Raw genomic sequence first — 24,039 nt, 5'->3', positions numbered from 1 at the left:
CTGCTGTTTCTCAGTCCATACCCTCCAGCGTCCAGTCAGGTGATGAGACATCTACTAAAGGTGTGAACTACAATTTTAAACCCTCAAGAATAGTCTGCATTTACGTTTGAGCTTCACAAAATGACACAAGGCAGGTTTAATGCATATATTGGAAAACTTTATATTCTAACAAAAGGTACTGCATCAACAAAATAGCTTTAACTTCTTAAATCTTTTTTTTTTTTTTTAATCCACACAACTTTTTTTCTGAAAATATACTTTTTTCCCTCCTCCAGAAAGTTGTTGACATCTGGGGGAAAAAACAACAGCACGGTTAAGTGACTTGTGTTAATATGGGATCAGGGAGCCTCGCACAGGGCTGTGTTCAGTTTCCTAACAGAGTGCTAAAAATACCCTTCACCTAAAATCAATAGCAACTGAACTTTGTACAATCAAATCCTAACCCTATAAAAATGTTTTTGATGAAACTTGGGCTTGCTGTGAGGATCTGTCCGCGGCTTAAAAGCATCTGTTGTTGCTGACCTGAAAGAGCTCTTCACTTCTTAGGAGAACATTCCTTTGCCTGGTGAGCCTGCAGGACAGCGATCGCCTCGTCCACCTGACCAACAGAGTCATTATCTCTAAAATGCCAAAATTATCCATGATCATAAGGTCACATTCAGCTTGCTCATCAACTCTTGTGCATGAAATGGGACCAAATAATTTACTAAAAGCACAACACAAGATAGATTGCAAACAAGTCTCTGTTGTCTCAGTAATTGCAGACATACTGGTGGACACTTTGACGATTACAGAGACCCATTTATAGACCTTTCGACCACTCAATACACTTCAGTGTATGTACAATCAGTGACAAACTTCATCCTCCAGGTTCTTGTGTTTTGATTAAATACATTCTATGAATTAGACTACTACACAGCTCATAGCAAAGTGAGCATGAACGTACCTTGGAGTGCAGAGACTCGGGCGACTCCAGCATGTGCAGCAGATCCGAGTTGTCGATCTCCAGCAGCATCCCGGTGATTTTTCCAGCCAGGTGAGGGTGGAGTTCATGAATGAGCGGGTACAGTCGTTCTCCTGTGTGTCACAGGAGAGTGACAACTAGTGTACACAATCTGCATAAAATAAGGGGGGGGAAAAAAATGCCAGAACGGAGCAATGCCACACCGAGAAGCTGTTTCTGATCCATGAGTGGAGTTGCGGCCAGCATGGAGGCGGTGAGCATCTCTGAGCCTTGAATGTGTGCTGGTGGTGGTGGTGGAGGTTCCATCACAGGAGCAGGAACAGCCTGAACACATCAAGCAATGACAGTAAAAATGCTCTCTTGAATATATTTATATTTTAAAACTACATACACCGATGAGGCATAACATCATGACCACCTTCCTAATATTGTGTAGGTCTCAAAACAGTTGTGACTCATCAAAGAATGAACATGGGCCTTCTGAGGGTGTCCTGTGGTGTCTGGCAACATAATGTTGTTAGTGGGGGCATTTGGGTCCTATGGGTTGAGGGGAGGGGCCTCTGTAGATCAGCCTTGTTCCAGTGCATCCCACAGATACTTGATCAGTTTGAGATCTAATGAATTTGGAGGCCAGGTCAACACCTTGTGCTGTTTTTCAAGGTTTTTTTTTGAGTCGTTTCTAAACCGTTTTTGTGTGTGTGTGTGAGGCTGCATCCTGCTGGGGATGGCTGCTGCCATCAAGGAGTGTCATTACTATGGGGTGGGGGTGTCTGGTCTGGTCTAGGTGGGTGCTACATGTCTATGTAACATCCACATGAATGCCAGGTCCAAAAGTTTCCCAGCAGAACACTGTATTGTCACAAAATGGTCAATATTATGAACTTCACCTGTCAGTGGTTTTAATATTGTGGCTGATCGGTGTATATGCAAAAGCATTTAAAACATATTGCTTACACCCATTTGATTTTCAGCTTGAATTTTTTCCAAATCCTGCACAGTGAGCTAAAGCAATAAAAAGGCACCGCCTGATGTTGGCATGACATAATGCCCCATTTGGTTTTACACTAAGAAACACTTCTGCCCCGTCCACATCTGAAATGATTTCTTTTTGGTCCCGTGCGTGTCAATCAGTTGAGAACAGTACCTGTAGTCTAATCATGGCTGCAGGTACAGTGATGACCTGCTGAGGGTTCCTCACTGCAGATGAATACTTGTACTGGTTGCTTCTGGCCACACCAATCATGTCAGTGCGCCCTCCTACAGTCTGGGTCCCAATGTTATCTAAAGACAGACGTCACATGTCAGACACTTCCATTCAGACTGATGCCACATGTTTTAGACGGACAGTCCGTCCTGCTGTCGTGGGTTAGTACTTGTCTTTTGTGTGGAGGCTATGATGCGTGGAGCCTGGGTGGAAGCCTGTCTGACCGTAGTAATGGATCCACGTCGGGGAACAGGGCCACCGACAAACTGGGTTGGGTAGGGGCCTAAAAACACAGAGGGAGCAGCTTTTATAAAACACACACTATGTACACTGATCAGCCATAACATTATGACCACCTGGTTCCTCTTTTGTCCTTAAACAGCCCTGACCCATCGAGGCATGGACTCCACTACACTCTGCAGGTCTGGCACCAAGACTCTAGCATCAGATACATTACGTTCTGCAAGTTGCAAGATTTGTTCTGCACATCCCCCAGATGCTTGACTGGACTGAGATCTGGGGAATTATGAGGCCAACACCTCACTGTTGTGGTCCTCGACACATTACAGAACTATGGCAGGCTGTGGCATTATCCGGCATTCACATGAACAGAAAGGACTAGGACAAGTTTATACAAATGATCCACTCACCCTGTGGTCTTGGTGCTTGTCCTGTCCAACGAGGGACTGGTCTCATGTTGCCGACAGCACTGGGGTTGTAGTAGGAGCGAGTGGGAGGCTGCAAGAAGATTAAACATTAGTTTATACGCCATAACATCCAACTGCACATTCACCACTGAATCCTTTTGAATATTCGTCCACGTGTGCTGATAGTATGCAAATCTTTGCAGTGGAGTGATTGCATACAAAGTCAATGGATGTTGCAGGCAGATGCAAATCGACAGGCAGGTGTAAGGCTGGGAATAAAAACAGTGGATGGTTTAGGAGTCAGTTTCATAACTGTACAGATATGAGAGGAAGTAGGAAACAGGATGGACAGAATCAACAGAGCTGGAGTATGTGTTGAGCTGAACAGACAGACAGACATGACTGTCTTTGAGAGGACACTGAATGAATTGGCTGCCTCCCTATTCTAAGCAAATGCCCAACACAATCCTAACCTAAACCCTAATTGTAATACTATAGCGCCAATCCCAAAGATTGTCATTTAAATAAATATCAGCAATTCCCAAAGGTCAAATGTGTTAACACAATGGTGACTGATTGTCTATTGATGGAAGTATTGCAGTAGTCATTTGCTATGACTACTTCAAAATAACAATGTGTGTGTGTCAATGAACTTGACACAAGGAGTGACTACAGTGAGCTGTTAGATGAAGAGCTGCAGGCAACAGGCTGCACATCTCCAACTTTAGATCACAGTTGCTCAGAGAATGAAAACTTCCAATTATGGTCCGACCAGCAGAATTCTGTGAGCTGTAGTATTAAACCAATACCGCCAAAAACTACAGGCTTCACCATATCAACCAGGACTGAAATGTTAAAAGAAATTGTCAATTAACTCCCAAACAGCCCTTTGAACGAGTGTGAGTGGCTTAAATGCGACTGAGGATCTCAAACTGGTCACTCCAAGTGGTGCCAACATTCACAACAGTTGGTAGAGTTTGTAACAATAAGCTGTAAAAGTTGAGCGTTCTGGTCACCATTCAAGTGTCCATACCTGCGGGACAGTCATGTAGTATCCAGACTGCTGGTATGACTCGATTGGAGGGGCCATGGTTCTCAGAGTAGCCAGTCTCTGCATGTACTTATTAGTAAGAATGGCCTTACGCTCCTCCCTCCGCTGAGCCAGGGCCACATACAGCGGCTTGGTTGCAACGATCCTCCCGTTCATTTCAGTCACCGCTTTTGTTGCTTCCTCAGGAGAAGAAAAACAGACGAAGCCAAAGCCTTTGCTTTGGGATCCGTCAGTCATCACCTACAGGGAACAAACGACAACATACACTTTGCTCAAAACTGCTTCAAAAGGCCCAGACGTCATCATTGCCTATGTTTTAATGACGTTTAATGGAAACTGGTATAACATTAATACGATAGAAGACCAGAAACATCAAAAATGGCAGCCACCTCAACTGGAGCATTTTTCTGTCTGAGTGAAATAAATACAACTTTCTGCACATTTGCACTATGTAAGCTAAACATCAGACAACACACTGAGTTTTCTTAAACACAGCGGTAGTAAAAACAAGTTATTTAAACAAGTGAAAAGACGAATGAGCTTGAATCAATGTGGGCAGTGCTGCTGAAAACACAGATCTATCCCGATATGTCTTGGTCATCTTTTTGTCTGATGAATGAATTCAAGGTTGTCAATGATGTTGGGAAACAGCAGTTTTCTTCTTCCGTTATATTTCAAGAATTTAAAGCTCCACAGGGAACAGAACCACATCGTGCATGACCATACCTTTGCACTGGTGATGGTTCCATAAGGCGCAAACTCCTTCCGAAGTCTCTCATCATCTATGGTATCGTCCAAGTTCTTCACATACAAATTCACCCCCTATAGAACCAGAAAGAGCAAGAAATCCTACGTTCATGCTTCCCACCAGCTCAGTGTCTCTGATGAGCATCTCAGCATAAACGTTCACATTTCCAGCAGTTTTTCCAACATCTAAAACAATCTGCTCAGAGTCGAGTTAACTGCAGAAAACACCCAAAACAAAGCTGCCATCATTTTATAGTAAGTTCTAGGTAAAATTATACATGCAAGTCATCTGTCAAGCATGTATGATCCAGCCCTTAAATTGGAGGGATGCATCCAGCTGTTTTAGGCTGGAGAGCTGGATCTGGATAGGATGGATGGAGAGGCAAACCAATCAGCTGAAGGTAAACACATGAGTCCACAGAATGTCATCACACAGTGTTTTCTTGTTGAAACAGACCCCATCCTGACCATTATTTCCAATTAATGTAACACCACCAGCCAATAGCATGTTTCTAATAATCAGTCAGCACAAGGACAGTCAAACACTCAAAATAAACTTTTCTGTTCAACATCTGATCCTGATGTGGTTTTTCCTCCAATGCCAATATAGCTTTCTGCATCTATATTCACACAAGAACTTCAGTGTTGGACTCTTAATATCCATTCGGTAGTTCAACAGGAGGGATACTGGGGCGAATACTAAACACCCACACAAGTTTTTAAAGTAAATTTTGAAGAGAATAGATTTCAGAGACATGCAAGTGCCTCTACTTTCAGGACTTTATGATTGTGGTCTGCAGTCAAGTCGTTGTCAGTCTTGTTTGATAAGATACCTCATAACTAACTAAATAAAACACATCTATAAACAACCGAGGTATGGCCTGCCTTCATTGTGAACTCTATTGAACCATTTATTTTTTTTACCAAACATTTAAACAGCTCTAAGAAAATAGGTAAATGGAAGATGATTGACCGTGACTGTCATTCATTTTCTTCATATGCAAGGCAGCGGCACCTGATAGCGCTGGATGCGGTCCTGCTTGATCTGGTCAAACTTGCGCTTCAGCTCTCCCTGGCGCTCTAGACGCTTCTGAGCCCGCCCTACATAGATGATTTTGCCATTGATGTCCTTTCCATTCATTTCATCAACAGCCTGGGAAAACAAGAGTGAGGATGTTACTCCTACAGGAGACGGTAATGAGAATGATGAAGTAATGATAATCCTATCCTATCATTAATGTCACGTTTTTGATGTTTTGAAAACTGTCCTCAATGATTTTTAATATTAAAACAAACACTCAGCTCTAAGCTGCTTATAACTTCTTTTTGCAGTTTATTTTTTCACCATTTTATCATTAAAAGTCATGCAGTGATTCTGCATTATGATCCACTCCTGGTCCCCAAAAAACTGAACTGAAATTAGAACCTGAACTACAAGGTGAGGGAATATTTGAGTTGCACTCATCCGACTCCAGTGAGATGCTAAGTCTACAGCATGTATCTACACTGCCTAAAATATTTAATGAACCCTTCAAGTGGCAATCTTGAGGATTTTAATTTAAATAAATGTCTGTGAAGTAACCAATGCCGAATGAGGTTACGTAACATTTCCCAGCTCTGCATATTCACACTAAAAGCACATAACGGTAAATCAAAAATGCATCTATAAAAAGAAGACTGGTTATTTTTTCGGCGAGTTTTGACAGCGGATTATTTTGAAATACTGCAGGAGTAACAGAACAAGAAGCAGCAGCCACAGAGAGGTGTTAGCTGAAAAGCTGCAGGTGACAGACTGCACACTTCCAACTTCTCAGCAAGGTGTCAACTCCTTTCAACTGTGCGCTGTTCTTAGGCCTCGTCCACACGTACGAAAACGATCTTTTCCCTCTCCGTTTTCCCTGGCATCGTTTCAAGAATATCTGCGTCCACACGGATCCGTTTCAACACGACCGAAAACGCTACTTCATATTCCAGGCCCATAGGTGGCGCTGTTTCAGTTTCAGAAATTCACCAAAAACGGAGAGGAAGAGGCGGAACATGCGCATAAAGCTTGAGCGCTGTTTACAAATCGGCTTTAGAAGAAACCAAACTCAAGGAGAAATGATATTTTGCCCTGGTAACCCTAATAGGCTCAATATCTTCTCCAGCAGGAACACGAGCATGTAGTCCGCCATTGTTGTTGATGTTGTTATGAGACGTCTCGCGGGATATAAGAGGTGGAAGGCTGTTCGAGGGGTGTGGCGATGACATCATCGAAACGCCCGTATGCGTTTTTCGCCGTTTTCGCCGTCCACACGAAAACGCAAGAGCTGCGTTTGCGAATTTTTCCACCCTGGGACCAGGTTTCAGAAAAGTGCGTTTTAGGGCAATGCGTTTACAGGATTCGTGTGGACGATCGGCAAAAACGATGCAAAACATCTGCATTTAGACCAAAAAGCGTCTCCGTGTGGACGGGCCCTTAAACTCATGCCGTGTACAGCTTAAAACCAGATCATCGTTGCTCACAGAATGAGAGAGAAAAAAAAAAAAACATTTACTGACTGACTTCATTATTAACTTGTCAGTCTTGTCTTAAAGCCAGCACAATGGACCGTGACAACTTGACACAAACTACCTTCTGAGCTTCTTCATGGTGAGCGTAGTTCACAAAGCCAAATCCTCTGGAACGACCTCTCTCGTCCTTCATCACCCGCACACTGAGAGTCCTCCCTGAGAGCACAAGCCACTCCATTATATGCAAGGCGGCTGTCAAACAAACTGACTGCTGAGCCAATAAATTCATAAAGAAATGTTGACTGAACAGGAGCAATGAAAACTATTCCAAACACAAATTTCTTACCAAACACAGAAAACACTTCCTTGAGCTTCTCATCGGTGTAGTCCTCACCAAAGTTTTTGATGTAGACGTTGGTAAACTTCATGGCTTTGCAGCCAAACTCTACCTCTCTTTCTTTGCGAGACTTAAAGTGTCCAACAAAGCTGTAGTCAGAAAATGAACAATTGAAAGGATAAAAGAAAGGAAGCCTATGTAGAAAATTGTCTTTGGTTTTACCACACAGTATCAAAAACAGAGAATTGATGTGGACAGATATCAAGAACACAAACATTAAAACCTGCACTGTATGGACTTGATAGTTTTCAGCAGCCTGTTTATGTCCCTCACACTGTAACACACACAAAGACATGAAACCTACATACAGATCCTACTTATCCACTGACCTAGGCAAGAAGAACTGACATTTTTTTCCCAGGAAACGAGCCTTTGAGTTGGCAATGCCATATACCAACTGTGTTCCTGTCTTTCTATTGAGCAAAAAAAATAAAATAAAAAAAGCACATGGAAAAAGTTATCTACAGAAAGTATTCTATAGTATTTCTTCTCTAAAGCCATGAGCATTCATTAACACTTAACACAATAAATACAGTTAAATTCAGAAGTTTACATTCGCCTTAGCCAGTTCATCACAATTCCTGACATTTAATCCCAGTAAATATTCCCTGTCTATCCGTCCATCAATAAGGATCACTCTTATCTTAAGAATGGAACATATATTGTGCCACTAAAAAGGTATTTGCACCCCTCAGACTTTTCTACATTTCCACACAAAAATGCGGAACTATAAGTTGATTTCATTTCAAGGCCAAATCTGTTCAGAAGTGTGCTTGAAGCAAACGGTTCATGTGAGGAATCGACCAACATCACAGAACTGAAGCGGTTCTGTACTGAGGAATGAGCTAAAATCCCTCTGAGCCGCTGTAGACGACTGTTCAGAAGTTGCCAGAAACGTTTAGTTGCTGTCATTGCTGCACGGATGCACACAGATACTGAAAACAAGGGTTCACTTACTTTTGCACCTAAACAGATAGGTACAAATGGTTAATTTACCTGAATAAACAAAACACAAAAGCATAACATTTCTGTTTGACTGGCATCTCTTTATCTGCTTTGGGGACTTGTGTGAATGTTTGCTGATGTTTTGTATGCCAAAATTCCCCACTGGATTGAGGTCAGGGTTGCGGTGGCAACTCCAATACCTCAACTTTGTTGTCCTTAAGCCATTTTGCCAGAAATTTGGTTGGGGTTATTGTCCAGTTGGAAGACTCATTTACGACCAAATTTCCAGTCTGATGTCTTGAGATGTTGCTTCAATATATCCACATAATGTTTCCTCGTCATGACGCCATCTATTTTGTGAAGTACAGCAAAGCACCCAGACAACATCGTGCTGCCAACCCCTGTGCTTCATGGTTGGGATGGTGTTTGGTTTGCAAGCCTTCCCGCTTTTTTTCCTCCAGACATAACGATGGTCATCAGACCAGAATAGACCAGAGACAGTCTGGCATTTTTATGGCAGTTTTGGAGCTGGGGCACTTTCCGTGCTGAGCAGTCTTTCTGGTTATGTCAATATACAACTCGTTTTACTGTGGATACAGATATGTTGTACCTGTTTCCTCCAGTGTCTTCACAAGGTCCTTTGCTGTTGTTCTAGGAATGATTTATACTTTCTGTACCAAAGTATGTTCATCTCTAGGAGACAAAATGTGTCTCATTCATGAGCAAAAGCCTTGCAGAGGTCATTGGCTGAATTCTTTTGAGTTTGAACGCAGGCCTTGAAAAACATCCACCTCCAACTGAATTGGCTCCAATGATTAGGCATTCAGAACCTTCTAAAGCTAGGACGCAATATTATTAAGTCAACCGAGTGTATAGAAACATCTGACCTGAGTTAAAATGAATAACCTATCACTAAAGGATTGTTGTTGAAAGTCCTAACTGACTTGCCAAAACTATAGTTTAACATGAAGTCTGAGGAGAAGTAATACTTCAACCTGAATGTATGTAAACTTCTGATTTCAACTGTACATCCTCCTCTACCCTTCCACTCAGCTTATAGAGTGTTTTTGCCATTGCAGTCAAATTAAAGCATTAGGTTCACTCACACTTTCCTGTCATTCAGCAACATCCCGTTCATGGTAACGATGGCTCGGTTTGCCGCCTCCTGAGTCTCAAAGTGAACAAAGCCGTATCCTTTGGATCCTTTCTCATCACAAACGACCTGCAAAGACAAAAGGCTTTAAATCATGCAAAACATACAGCTTTTGCTACATTAGTAACCATCCGCCTGACACTCTGTGAAATGATAACTTAATACAAAGCGGTGGTCACTTACCTTGCAGGACAAAATATTGCCAAAGGCTGAGAAGGTATCATACAGCGCCTTGTTGTCAACGGACTCATCCATGTTCTTGATAAAGATGTTGCCCACACCAGACTTCCTGAGCCCGGGGTCACGCTGAGACCACATTATTCGAATTGGTCGACCCTTGAGGATGTCATAGTTCATTGTATCCAGGGCACACTCCGCTATGAAATGAAAAAAAAAAAAAAAAGAAGAAAGCAATCAGATTACTTCAAAAAGATGTAGAAATAATTATTATTATTGTAACCACGGCCATTATTTACCTCAAGTGCAGACAAATAACTGGGCATCATTTAAAGCAGGCCTGTATTAGAAAGAGGCCTTTAATACCAATACTTTAATTCCCTCGGTTACATTTATTCATATTATGGTTCGCTGTTATTTGCACGCAATAAATAGTAACTCTTTGTCAATACAAATTCAACTCTGTGACCATTCAAATTAAAAACCCATTAGTTGAAACTTAGTGTAGTGGAGATGAGAGAAGACGAAAATGAATAGTAGTGAAACGACATATATTAGAGAAAGAACCAAAATGAAACGTGTGTTTGTTCTTCTTTCTTATGTGTTCTTATTATGAGTAAACGCTGCAGCTTGTCCACCCTTGTCGTACTTGTGTAAACCATGTCTCAGGCCCTTATTGAATTTTAAGTGACTACCAGTTTGTATGCGTTAAAACATGGTATTGCTATGTTTTTATTAGTTTATTAGTTAACAGGCACCACAGCTCCTTAGTGGTTTTAACTTCAACGTTATATGTGCACATCTGCAATAAGTGCTTGTTTGTCAGTAATGAGTTTAAAAAGGACAGGCTACTTAAAGGATCATTTCTGAAACAGGAAGATTCTGGGTAAATATTTTATAGCTTTATTAGATTTGTTTTCTGGTCCTTTTGCAATTCTATTGACAGGCTATCAACTTTAAATTTATTCCATATTTCATAGTCTGGTCTCTAATTTGCTTACAAGTCTTGTTTCTATAATTCTGGTATTAGTGTGTGCTCTAGTGTGGTTAATCTGGAGTATTCCAGCAGATTTTACAACATCTGCCAAGCAGCAACGACCCTCAGATAACAACGAATGTGCCGTTTTGGCGCCACAGTAACATTCAGAGTTGTATGGAGTTCAAGTGGAAACAAAGTGGGTACTGTACCATCAGCTGGTTGCTGGAAGTTTATGTAGGCATATCCTAGAGATCTGCGGGTAATGATGTCTCTGCACACACGGATTGACATGATGGGTCCAGCAGGAGAAAACTTCTGATAAAGCATGGCCTCTGTAACGTCAGGGTGCAAGTCCCCGACATACAGGGAAGCCAGAGGATACGCTGGTCCACTGCTGTTCATCTTGGGCAACTGCTTGATCAAGAAAAGCAGTTATGAGTATTGCGTTGTGTTTTTGTTCATTTTCTCAAGTGCTGATTTGACTCTTATGGTCAGAAATATACCAAAATAACTACCATTGTCAGTTCATCCGCAACTCATCTCTCTCTCTTTTTAAAAAAGAAAAAATAGATCACTTATGAGATGTTTTGCTACTCAAAATGAATGGCAGCGTTTTGGGTGACAGACAGTCTATCCTAAACAGATACACACAAATCTCTTAATATTACTGCAATACAATTTCAACAGTACGGCAAACTACTTCTGCTCTGAAACGCCTTCCTTTATTGCATGACTCTTGTATTAGAGTGTACACTGATCAGCCACAACATTAAAACCACTGGCAGGAGAAGTAAATAACATTGACCATCTTGTGACAATTCAATGTTCTCCTGGGAATCTTTGGACCTGGCATTTGTGTGGCTATTACTTAGACATGTATCACCCACCTAGACCAGACCAGGAACCCCCACCCCATAGCAATGACACTCCTTGATGGCAGCAGCCATCCCCAGCAGGGTGTAGCCTGACACAGGCACACACACACACAAACGATTTAGGAACAACTCAAAAAAACGTGAAAAACCGCACAAGATGTTGACCTGTCCATATTCCCTAGATCCCAAACTGATCGAGTATCTGTGGGATGCACCAGACACCACAGGACACCCTCAGAAGGCCCATGTCCATTCTATGATGAGTCACAACTATTCTGGAGGCACAAAGGAGACCTACACAATATTAGGCAGGTAGTCATAATGCTATGCCTGATCGGTGTATGTGTCTCTTCTTAAAAATCTGTTTTCTGAGGCTAAGACTGCAGGATAAGCTAAGCATTAAAAGTTCATATAATAAATAAAATGTATAAAAGTTTATATTAAAAAAAAGTCCAAAATGCTTATAGCAAAGGCAGACTAAATAACAAAAACACCTCTCTGAGTAATAACATGACCCAAAACGGCTACACATTTGAATCAAAACCTCTCTAAAAACACAAGAAATTAACATTAAATGCACACCACACTGCAGGGATCTAATGTTAATTTTACATTTTCGCTGCCAACTTAGTGTCTGCATGAATGAGCGGGATCTTTATTCAAAAATACAACACGTCCTACAATCCTACATGCATGACAAAACAAAATGCAACACATTTTTATCATCTGCTTCCCAATTATGACACAGCTTGGGTAAAACTAGGAAAATATGTTTGGTTCCAAAAATATCCAATGACTTGTTGCCAAAACACTATCAGGTTAGCTAATTAGCTAAATTTGCCTTCTTTTTTTTTATGCGCTTAAAACCAAAATTCAGCTCATCTTTGCTACAGGTGAAAGAACTAAATTCGAGGTGCGGGAATCGTTCAAGTTGACTGGGGAAAAAAAACAACAACTTACGTTTATAGCGAGGACTTGGTGATTTTTCAGTGCAGCCGCTAGTTGTGAGCACGTTTTCCACATGGGCGGGAGGTTGTTTTGATTTAATTATCACCGTGGAACACCTGCACCGCCGCTCCTCCGCGCAACATCATCTCAATTATGATGCGAGGGATTACACGGACGTCACCCTCCGCGATAAAAACTAGTCCCCCAATATCAAAGGCTAAATTACAATTCATCTTGGCTATTATAATAAAACTGGAGCAAGACGTAACGTTTATAAATCAATTACTTAAAATATAGAGTGATTTTATGCTAAAACACTCCTCGAGAGCAGAAATGAAGACGTAATTTGCCCGTTATCTTAAACGAAACTTTATTTCACTGAATGGTCTTTGACACTTTTCCTATTTCTTACATGTATAGTGAAACTAGAATGGTTTTAAGATACATAAACACAAAGCTAGAATTACACCAACCATTGTTTATCTCCACTTCGTCACTGCTTTTTATAGCTACTCTAAATTTTCACAACCACGTGTGTGCACTGGGTAATAGACTGTTACAGAAGCAAATTTTTAGCCATAAGACTTGTCAGTAAAAACAAAGCAAGTAGATACCTGATATACAGACAGGCTTCGTTCCACATTCACTAACTGCATTTTCATCAAGCATAATAATAAACTGACATGATTTTTTTTTTTTTTTTTTTTTCAAACAGAAAAGTTATTTCAATTCATTGGAGCATTGTCAGAGTAAACAGACCGTCAGCTATAATGTGGAATGGTGTCTTCAACTACAATAATGTGGAATGTAGTGGTGATACATGGTATTGTGACACTGAGCTTCTTTCCAACGTGATGAAATGGGTTTCTCCACCTTCAAAACACACCTGACATTTCGAGGCGATCATTCTCACCGGCTATGTTTAACAGCAGAGTGACGCAATGTGGGTTTTAAAAATAAAATAAAATAAAAACCATTTAGCAGTTTTTGTGTGGTCTAACTCGTTCTCTGAGATTTCAAACAACAAGCAGATGCTGCCACCTATATAAAAAAATAAAATAAAAAGGCTGCAAGAGAAAGCCAGGCACGAAAACTTTTTTGGGGGGATAAAACAACCGCTTTAAGAGGAATATTTTGCAAGCAGGGTTGATACAGTGTGGTAAGACATTTTCAATTAACATCAATAAAAGGTTACTTTAGGTTTTACATACAGATGATAGTCAATCTTGCAAAATACATGAAACCACATTTACGCACATAAAATTTTCCATTGTACTGAGATCAAGCAGCACAGTGAGTAAAACTACAATGACAATCCATACTTCAAAAACAAAAAGGAGCACTGCCTTTTCCAAAAGCCTAATAATGTGGAATGTCAAATGTTTGAAGAAATCTAACATGACAATTTAAGGGGTCCCTTAAAACTGTGAATTTGTGAACATGATCAAGGAGCATTACACCAAGATGTCAGTGTCACAATACAGCCTGCCTCCTTTCTGTATGAGCCCACAGCAGAATTGCAGTTATTGGAACATGTGTGTGTGTCTGGACGTTTCAAACACAGAACTGTTTTGGGGTTGTGAAGCAAATGGAGCGCCTACCGTCACAGTGTTTGGTGGAAATCAACTGCCAGTTTAATTACCATACAATAAAACCAGTAATATCATGAGGAATCACAAATAAGAAAAGTAACAAAAGAGGGATGAAAAATGCACAACAAACTAGCTGGGACAAGGGAATTTGGAAGGACGATTAAAATTCACAACACCCCCCTCCCCCCCAGACCATACGCACAATCTTTCACAACCATTCGCACTTGCTCACGCACTACATACAAACCTACACACAAAGCCGACAAAAACAACAGCAACATGGACTCACTAATCAATACAACATGTTTCCACAAAGTGACTGAATCTGCTAACAACTGAAAATTACCCTGTCACCTCACAGTGAACTGAGAGGGGTAAACTAGTTGGTCAGGAGCAATTCAGGCTGCTTGTCATACAGAAGTGGGAGGGGCTGATGGAGTGGAGGGGGATGTATATAAGCTGTCTGTGTTTAAGATAAGAGTGTAGGTGGATTAACAGTGCAATTCCATTAGTTTTCCCCGTCTCCGGTCTCTCCCTCATCTGCCTGGCTTTCTGATGTCCACAGCTGGGAAGAGAGACAGAAAAAAAAACATTACAACTTCCTGCGAAGAATCAATCAGGACCAGGAGTCCAAACACTGTGCATCTTAATACTCACAGTCAGGTTGTCCCTTAGTAGTTGCATGATCAGGGTGCTGTCTTTGTAAGAATCCTCGTTCAAAGTGTCAAGTTCAGCGATGGCTTCATCAAATGCCTGGAGAAAAAAAAAAACAACACTCAACTTATTTAAAGTTGAACAATCTCACAGTATCCTTTTAACACTGTTACGTTGAGATGAAGATTAAACAGATTAAACTGTATTTTCTATATTTGTGATGACTGTTTGTTTCCGTTCGTACCGTCTTAGCCAGGCTGCAGGCCTTGTCCGGGTTGTTGAGGATTTCATAATAGAAGACTGAGAAGTTGAGAGCCAGGCCAAGCCTGATGGGGTGTGTTGGCTGCATCTCCCCCTTGCTAATGTCGAAAGCTTGTTGATACGCCTGCTGGGAATTCTCCACTGTATCTGTTTGGGGACAAGAAGGTAAAAAAAAATTAAAAAATCATTCACTATTTTAAAATTAATTATTAATTTTTGGCCACTTGGGGGCAGTGCCTCTACCCACAAAGACATGCAGCTTATCGCCTAAATTAAAAAGTAAAATGTGTCTGAAAACTGTTGCCTATTATTAACTCCACAGAAACTTAAAAAAAAAAACTAGCAACCCAGTAATTGTAAGACTGGAATTCTCTCTCCTTTTAGTTCAGTTTTAGTCCCAAAAAGACCTGAGGGAAAATAACCAGTGGTTTGGATGCCACGCTCCAATGTGTTCTCTTACTAAATGTTTGCCTGACATTTGGTTTAGTGCAAGTAGTCTGTAAATCAGTTTTTAAGTTTGTTTTTGCTAACAAAGAAAAAACAGAATCTGCCTACTGCTGCTGCTGGAAAGAAAAAGAATGGAAGAGGTGTGTATGATGTAGTCTTGGTGTCCTCCCCTCCAGTGATTTTAAGAACAGTTTTAATGTAAATTGTGTTCTCACTTACCCTTCTTAGTATCCCCAGATGCAACCTCAGACAGGTATCTATAATAGTCGCCTTTCATTTTCAGATAGAACACCTTGCTTTCAGCAGAAGTCGCATTGGCAATGAGAAAGTTGTCCAGTAGCCCCTGAAAACAATAATAACTTTTTCAGTCTTTTGATAACCTTTGCATATCACACACAAGCACCACCTTCAAAATGTTACAAATGACTTTTTTAAGCTCCAGAAAAAATGGGAAACTCTTACGAGCACATCATGGCAGATTTCCTGCAGCTCAGATTCTATCTTCTCCCGGTATTCACGTGCCATCTGCTGTTTTTTATCGTTACCCTCGGTCTTCTGCTCAATGCTGGAGATAACACGCCAGGATGAGCGGCGTGCTCCTACCACGTTCTTGTAGGCAACGGAGAGAAGGTTGCGCTCCTCATTTGACAGCTCCCCACCTTGCTCCGTCACCGACTTCATGGCTGCGGCCATGTCATCGTAGCGCTCAGCCTGCTCAGCAAGCTTGGCCTTCTGTACCAGGTCGCTCTTATCCATTTTCTAGACTGAGAAAAAGAATATACAGTATTACACATGGTATTGCACATGGTTATGTTTAGGTGATCAATAGACAATGAAGAATGTTTTATTACTTATCACATTATCCATTCACCAGATATTTATATCTGCTTTGAATGCATATAAAGTGAATTGACTTTACCAGACATGTTCTTTTAAACAAGTCAACTTCTGCATTCAATGGAAAGTGAGGATAAGCTTTGTGAACTGGGCCCCTTGGCAAGTGGGTCAACCACACACATCACTTGCTAAGGCTAACTGCTAGCTAGCGCTCTCCAGCCCGTCTCCTCCTATTAGCGCCAGACCAATATTGTCAGAATAGGCTGGATCCAGCTCGTCGACGGCCTTAACTTCCCCCATTTTGAGACATTTAGACGTGCGCAAGTGTTTTAACGGATCGTTTACCGTTACTTCAGCCGACACTTGCTACAGCAGCCGAAGCCTTCCCGGGTCAGGTTTTAATGCCCTCCCACAATGTTGCTAGGAAAGCTAGCGGACTGATACACTTGCTAACCGATGTCAAGATTAGCTTGTTCAGTGCGAATTAACCGATTCAAAATCAGCTTTGTTTCCACCTACATTTGAAATTTAACTAGATTAAGTAGCGTTAAGGGTGCAAATCTGCCGTATTCGTAATAAGGCAAAGCGAGTGGAGTGGCCACCAGTTAGCGGACTAGCTACCGTCGACCAATTTCCCATTGCTATCTAACGGTAACGCTAGGCCAGCGAAAGCGACGACCGACTTTGATTTAAAAAAAATAAATAAAAACACGGTTGTGGCGTTGGTAATCAATAATTGTCATTTTAATGCAATCCCCATAAAACAAAATCTTGTATTGCAGAGTATTAATTTTGCGTTTAATTCATTTTCAACAGCTGTACATCGGCCCGCCCAGGCTGCCGAGCCTGTCAGAACAAAGTGTCATGGAATCCGACCGTCAGTTAGCTCGCTGGCTAAGCGCTAATGCTAACTGACTAGTAGCTAATGCTAACCAGCGAGCTAAGCTAGCCTTTCACCAACCTAGCTAGCTGGGTCCGTTATGATGGCTTCTCAACAGGATTCATCCGGACACGATAAAACAGCCATTCTAGCACTGAGATACGAACGAAAACCTAGTATTTATGTGATAATCATACGCGTGAGGTTATTACACTTACAATATTGGTGACTTTTAATCCTTCTTTTTTTCTCTCTCTGGACGATTCAGTCTCCGTCCTCCGTCTCGCTCAGCGTATCGTTCAGGGCAGTACCACTTCCGCTACATTGGCACTTCTGTTTCCTCTTTTTGCACCACACATCTGCCTTACGTAATGCAACCTCTGCTCACAAGCAAACGATAATTATTACAGCCCAATTTAAAATATCGTTTCTCAAAAATATGCTCACTTTATGCGCTTACGACATATTTCCACAGTCTAACACGTTTAATGTGGTTTTACGACGACGTTCACAATATGCCGTTTTATGCGGATCGAGGTGGTTACATTTGATTATTTTTTAATTCATACTTAATCAGTTACTGTATATTTACATGTCTGCTATTTCTCGTCTGGCACTATAGTGGGTTAAACTGTGACTTCCGGTTTTGAATGAACACTGCACAGACATTTTTTGAAAGACATTTAAATTAAAGCTGCCTTAACCATTTCAACATGTTACATAACTACACAAAATTATCGATAAAACAGGAGACTCATATTTGGCCATAATTGTGTAAGTACATTTTATCAGGTTATCTTCTGCATATGACAGCTACTTTTGCTTTCTATCTTGCACAGCAAGGTCAAAGGTCAAGGTCAATATTTTGCTCAAGGACTTCTACAGTTCAAAGATGTTTGTCAGAACCTGGTGGAGCGGGTTCAATAAATCTGCCTGCAGCAAAAGCGATAAGCGAAAAACAAAAGAATTGCAAAAAAAAAATGCCTGAAAGCATATTACAATGAATCAGACAAAGTATACCTTTATTTTTGCATTAATCGTATAAAATGGCTGAAAATTGTGAAATAGTTTCTAGACCTTACTACAATTTCTAAATTTTCTGATAGTGTGGCTGTACATGGGTATTTTTTGTAGCTATAGTACCAGTTTCTGTATTACATCTTTGTAGAGAAGCATACTTTTTTTGAAGTGTGAACACTTCACATATGCTTCAACCCCTGAAGTAGAGAAGTACATGTATTCAGATATGTACTATATGTGAAAATATTAGAAACCAAACCATATTGTCTTATGGATCATTTTCAATCATCCAGCGCACTAAATGGAGTAAAGGGAATCTGCTACCCTTATTTCCAAAGCAAGCTGCCAGAACTAATCAGTGACAAACTCATTAAAGCTCCAAGTTTACCAGGACTGTGACCCTGTTCAGGTATTAACATGTGTCCAGAGTGATCCAACAGCAAGTGGCCTGCTCTAAGTGCAGGTGTACACCCATACACCCAATATTCATTGAGAATGCATTTGAGGTCCGGCCACAAATTTGGAGGTGGTGTGACAAATCCTGCTCACAGGTCTCGCACTCTAAACCCAGATTTTCAGATAAACTAACAGCAGATAAGTTAAAAATTGTCAAACTGAACAGTAAAGATTCAGGAGAGGTAACACTGGTCATAATACTTTTTTTTTTTTTGGTTGATGACTGCCTTTAAAACAGCAAAACCACCCTCCAAAATGTCTGTCCTTCAAAAAAATAAAAGTTTTCTCTTTCCACTTCAGTGCCGTCTCTTAAACTCCCATCAATAACTGAAAGTCAGCACCGTCATATTTTTCCAGTAATAACATTCTTTTGTCAGCGAAGTTACCATTGAATATCAGATTTCTAAAATAGTACAATTGCTCTAGAATAGTTTCAATCATGACTTTAACCCACCAACACTTTTCTAGTCATTTGTTGGACAAACCACATTATAAAGTGCCTCGAAGACCATTTAATGTGACACAAATCCACAGCACGGATTGAGTTAAAGCTCATTTCCTTCTCTTACTCAGCAGTACATTGGCAGCTTAATAAAAACTGGATGGAAAATTTTTCTGCTCACATGTACCTCAGATCCCAGCCGAGCAGACAGCTCTCTCTTCTCTCACCAGCCACAGAGACACCATGATGCAATTAAGGATTTTAATTTTCACATCTGTTATGCTCCCATGGATACTGTGTTCTGCTCCGAAGAACGAATACATGGAAGCGAGAAAAGTTAGGGTAAGAATATCTTTGTTGGGGTTTAAACACTGTCTCAATGTGTGGCTGGATGGATTATATGCATTATCGTCTGAGTTGAGAGAAAAAGAAAGATAGATAAAAATGTCTTCTTTTTGTAGAGAAATACAAATGTGATGCCAACAACGCCCACAAAAGCTGACGGTAAGATTTATTTAACAGATAGTTTTCAACAACTGTTTCAAAGCTGATTATGCAACACTTGCTGAAGCATTCCTTCACATTTTTTTTTTGTGAATGTAGCTAAAGCCCGTATTATGTAATAAAAAGGTCTGATCAAGTGTCCTCCTCTCAACTTTGTGTAGTGTTTTAAGCTCCTGTCACTTTGCTGGGACAAGGACAAACTGTGTTTTTAAAAACAATTGTGTCTCTTCAGAGTTGCCAACATGCCTACTGTGCGTCTGCCTGAGCGGATCTGTTTACTGCGAGGAGGTGTCCCCCGACTTGTCAGCCGTCCCATCGCTGCCGAAGGAAACGGCATATCTCTACGCACGTTTCAACAAAATCAAAAAGATAAGAAACCAAGACTTTGCAGAGACGGGTAAAGCAAAGACATCATAGTATCTGAACTGTTCTGCTCTTCTGAGAATTTCTTCTTCAGGCTCTCTCCAACAGTATTTTATTATTATTATTATTATTTATTTTCCAGATACTTTGCGAAGAATCGACCTAACTGGGAATCTCATCGCCGAGATAGAAGATGGAGCTTTTTCAAAACTTTCCAATCTGGAGGAGCTCAGTCTTGCAGAGAACAGGCTGACTAAACTTCCAATGCTGCCCAACAAGCTGGTTTCTTTCAATGCCAACTTTAACAAGCTTAAAACCCAGGGTGTAAAGTCCACTGCTTTTAGAGTAAGCTGACTCATCAGTCCTCGTGGTAAATGCTGCATGGTGCATGTGTCTCAGGATTCAAATAGTGATATTGCTTGTTGCAGAAACTCACGAGACTGGCATACCTTTACCTCGCAAACAACGAACTGACGGCAGTGCCCCAACTTCCAGAGTCTCTACAGGTTGTGCACCTGCAGGTAAGTTCATCTATAATTCACTACAGTTAATACGATGGAAGCAATCAGATTTTTTTTATGTCTGCAAATTATGTTACTACACAATGGGCCAATGTTGTTTTCTTGGATGGATCTCCTGCAGAACAACAGGATTTCAAAAATAACAGATGAGACGTTCTGCAAAGGGAACACCAGCCACTACATCCGGACCAACATGGGTGAGGTGAGGCTGGATGGGAACCCCGTCAGGCTGTCGGAGTACCCTGACAGCTTCATCTGTCTGGAGACTCTCCCTTTTGGCTGGTACAACTGAACTACTGGCCGAGGCAGATTTGGTTAGTTTTCTGTTAACTGATTGAGTGCACAGCAAAATAATAACACATAAAGCAGATTAACGTTCTTAAGCAACATTTTTATATAATCAATACATCTACCTTCACAGTTAAAACCCTTAACAACATAGGCAGTAGTCATATAATCATATTACAGGAAGATCTCATGTTGTTTGTTTCTTAACAACAATATCTGCCTCTATGTAACACATCTGTGCAAAAACCTCTAAACTGTTTATAAATACAAATATGTTTTTGTCATTTCTTTTATTATAATACGGCTGAGATGGTGCTTTGCAATATTTTTCCTTTATATAACGCATCAACACAAACTCCCTGACAAATCAATAACAAGACTATGGCATGGATTTTATGAATAAAATGAAACTTTTGTTGTGATCATTTTAAGCCTTGATCTCATATAAGTTGTGTTATCACTGCTGCGTTGCTGATGCTTCTTTGCCCGAAGACGATTTAAATAATAAAACCTGCATGCTGGAAGTGACTTCTCCATTTTCCCTCTGGAGTTCTTCATAGTGTTCATAATTGAGATACAGTTTTCGTAACCCAGTAAGGGGGTGAGAGTCCAACGGCGAGTCCTCAGACGACACATAGTGTCCACATTAAACTCGACCCTCTGTCACTTGGCTGCTGGCTCATTTAGAACTATCAAACCATCTGCGATCTTCTGCTGATACTCCCGTTCTGATCGCTTTCTTCGGTAGACATCATCTGGAAAGACAAAATATTCAAGAGACTAAAATGTGGTTCCCCTTAGAGCTGCAGTGGTAAAATGAAAAAAGGACATATGGCGGACTACTGAAAATACATTCTGGATGGTTGATGCTTGCCAGGAAAAGCACAGACGTTACAACATTAATGAAAAACCATTACTAGTGGCTCTGATGAATTCAAGTGGCCATGACAGTGTGAAAATGAGAAAGCATGCACAACAGATGTTTTCCTCAGATGATTTCGCGTGTTGGCTCGCTGTAGCAGGGAAAATGTGATTTACTAACGTTACTAACAACTGCTGCGACACTGATGGAACTGAACTGCTGTTAACGAAGTGTGCTACAACTAGTCAAAATGTCAAAAAAAATCTATTATTTATCCTGGACTTATCCTGCTTGCAAATCAGAAAAAGATTAAGTGTTTTTGCAGCTACAACAGATGAAATGTAAGAAGGGAACGATTGCCAAGCTAGGGAATGAAACAATGAATGAGAGGCTGTTCACTGCAGTGAAAAACATTTCTCTGTATTCCCAAATGGTTGCACAATATTACAGGATAAAATGTGCTGGGTGGATTTTTTTCTCCTTTTTTGACACGGGGACTTTGAGTCCCTTTAGCTCTCCTGAAACAGCACACTTGAGCACATCTGGAATAACGGGGAACGGGTTGGATGACAGTAAAAAAAAAAAAAACACACAAGGGTCCCTTTTTCTTTTCAGACTTTTGAAGGAGCTGTTCTCTCCAAGTTTCCAGCTGCAGACATATCAATAACAACAAAGTGACAGAAACTGCTTCTGGAACATTTAGTCAAGTGCTGCATTTAGCCTAAGAGTAGAGTCTTTTAATGCTGCGTTATAGTACTTCTACACCTATGTAGATTCAAGAATTAACAGTAACTTTAAAGAACTACATACAAACTGTTTAAAATAAGCTCTGCCTCAGTCTTATTAATGGAAATCCTGCTTCAGCGTTCATCACTCAAAATTTATTATAACACAAGATGTGTGGGAAGAAAAAAATTGGTCACTTTAACGTTCGGTAAATATAAATCAGCCTTATTACACAAGTATATTCGTATGTATTCACATTTGACCCGTCTATTTGTACATACATGGAGCTGTTAGCAGCCACACAAGGCTCATTTGACATTAATATTATTTTATTGTCATAAATTTATACTAAATATTTCATATTAATAAAAATATCAACAGATACTAAATTACAGATCAAATAACAGTAACAGTAAATAAATAATCATAAAGCTCAAAATGAAAAGTGGTAATTTTAGATAATGAGGGCTTTTACTTTTAATATTTTAAGTGCATACTGCCATGAACGTACTAAATCAAAAATATAATGAATATGTTATCATGATGTAAACTGTATGTTGTCTAGACCAGAAGTTAATAATAGAAATTCTCACTAATGATTTGATTGTTAGAAACAGTATCAGCTGCTTGTAGTTTATTTAGAGTGATATTTTAAAATCACTATATATATATATAATTCAATTAAAATTACATATTGAGTTCTGTTAGTATAGTGACAGATGAGAAGCATGTGTTCACAGGCTGCTTGTACGTGTCCTGATGACAGTAGTAACAACAGAGCTAACAGGCTAACAGTGCCCACCATGCTAGCTTAATGAGACCGTAACTTAAAACGTTTTATTGAAGAAGCGCTCAAATAGTTGGTTTACACTCACAGAAAGTCTCGGGTCCTATCCTCACGTTGATCATGATCCACTCCATGACTCCCCCGATGCAAAAAAAGATGGGAAGGAACCTGTACGACCCGAAACGGCGTTTCCCCGGGACGATTCTCAGCAAATCTTTGACGATTTTACTGCTGTTAAAGAACATGGCTAACGAGCATACAAAGGCGTCTACAACACCGCGGGGAAAGTCTTCAGGTAAGTTACCAAAAGTAGTAGCTCGTATGGACCTTCAACATGTCCTCTGTGCATGTTATGAGACCTGAGAGGGTGCGCTCGTTTTGTGACATGGCCTAAACCAAACGGGCGGAGTTAATAGAAATCCAAAGACAAACCGGAGGAAGCGTGTCGTTTGTAAGGAAAAACGAGCGCACCCCGGAAGTGTCGTACCATCCGGTTGTGTTGAAATAAACGTGAATAAAAACAGCTAATTTCTTACTTAAAAGTAATAAAACGTTGATTGCATTTAAAAAAGAATTTTAAATAATATTTTATTTAAAAATGGTATTTTAGAATAATTTAATATATGATATATAATATTTCCACGGCATGCTGTGTGTTTCTTTAATGTTCCAGACGGATATTGAAAAGTATAAATTTAACTGAATCTGTTTCAAATTTTGGACAGATGTTGATAAGGTCTGTATTTTCTGTGTAAAATAAGACAGATATAAAAGTAACAAAGATGGCCCTTAAAAAATTGTTCACACTTTGGGAAAATA

General features: G+C 40.4%; 4 protein-coding genes across 5 annotated transcripts; 1 reads left to right on the top strand and 3 right to left on the bottom strand.

Annotated features, from left to right (window-relative positions):
- Positions 1-146: 146 nt before the first annotated feature.
- Positions 147-12,623, bottom strand: pabpc1l (poly(A) binding protein, cytoplasmic 1-like). Of its 2 annotated transcripts, XM_084553834.1 has the most exons (17): positions 12,593-12,623; positions 10,967-11,168; positions 9,785-9,978; positions 9,555-9,670; positions 7,833-7,916; positions 7,453-7,592; positions 7,228-7,322; positions 5,629-5,766; positions 4,593-4,688; positions 3,849-4,106; positions 2,819-2,906; positions 2,338-2,451; positions 2,109-2,245; positions 1,168-1,288; positions 947-1,077; positions 523-598; positions 147-289 (listed from the first exon to the last, which is right to left on the bottom strand). In XM_084553834.1, the coding sequence occupies exons 2-16, from the start codon at positions 11,157-11,159 to the stop codon at positions 536-538; spliced, it is 1,968 nt and encodes a 655-aa protein (XP_084409960.1). In that variant the 5' UTR covers positions 11,160-11,168; positions 12,593-12,623; the 3' UTR covers positions 147-289; positions 523-535. The 2 variants fall into 2 exon arrangements, with proteins under 2 accessions (XP_084409960.1, XP_084409961.1); XM_084553835.1 differs by lacking the exon at positions 7,833-7,916 and having other exon boundaries at positions 12,593-12,620.
- Positions 12,624-12,914: 291 nt separating this feature from the next.
- LOC311494425 (14-3-3 protein beta/alpha-1) lies at positions 12,915-17,583 on the bottom strand. The gene is made up of 6 exons (XM_084553471.1): positions 17,470-17,583; positions 15,997-16,298; positions 15,754-15,877; positions 15,071-15,234; positions 14,830-14,925; positions 12,915-14,737 (listed from the first exon to the last, which is right to left on the bottom strand). The coding sequence occupies exons 2-6, from the start codon at positions 16,288-16,290 to the stop codon at positions 14,681-14,683; spliced, it is 735 nt and encodes a 244-aa protein (XP_084409597.1). The 5' UTR covers positions 16,291-16,298; positions 17,470-17,583; the 3' UTR covers positions 12,915-14,680.
- A 1,330-nt stretch (positions 17,584-18,913) lies between these two features.
- Positions 18,914-20,874, top strand: ognb (osteoglycin, paralog b). The gene is made up of 6 exons (XM_084553470.1): positions 18,914-19,511; positions 19,631-19,673; positions 19,906-20,070; positions 20,179-20,381; positions 20,465-20,557; positions 20,679-20,874. Exons 1-6 carry the CDS (start codon positions 19,413-19,415, stop codon positions 20,847-20,849), a joined length of 774 nt encoding a protein of 257 aa, XP_084409596.1. The 5' UTR covers positions 18,914-19,412; the 3' UTR covers positions 20,850-20,874.
- A 19-nt stretch (positions 20,875-20,893) lies between these two features.
- Positions 20,894-23,556, bottom strand: uqcc5 (ubiquinol-cytochrome c reductase complex assembly factor 5). The gene is made up of 2 exons (XM_084553472.1): positions 23,309-23,556; positions 20,894-21,600 (listed from the first exon to the last, which is right to left on the bottom strand). The coding sequence occupies exons 1-2, from the start codon at positions 23,463-23,465 to the stop codon at positions 21,509-21,511; spliced, it is 249 nt and encodes an 82-aa protein (XP_084409598.1). The 5' UTR covers positions 23,466-23,556; the 3' UTR covers positions 20,894-21,508.
- Positions 23,557-24,039: the final 483 nt, after the last annotated feature.

The sequence above is a fragment of the Chelon labrosus genome (assembly GCF_963514085.1).
Source record: "Chelon labrosus genome assembly, chromosome: 10".
Taxonomy (NCBI): domain Eukaryota; kingdom Metazoa; phylum Chordata; class Actinopteri; order Mugiliformes; family Mugilidae; genus Chelon; species Chelon labrosus.
This window is presented reverse-complemented; position numbering and strand designations above follow the sequence as displayed.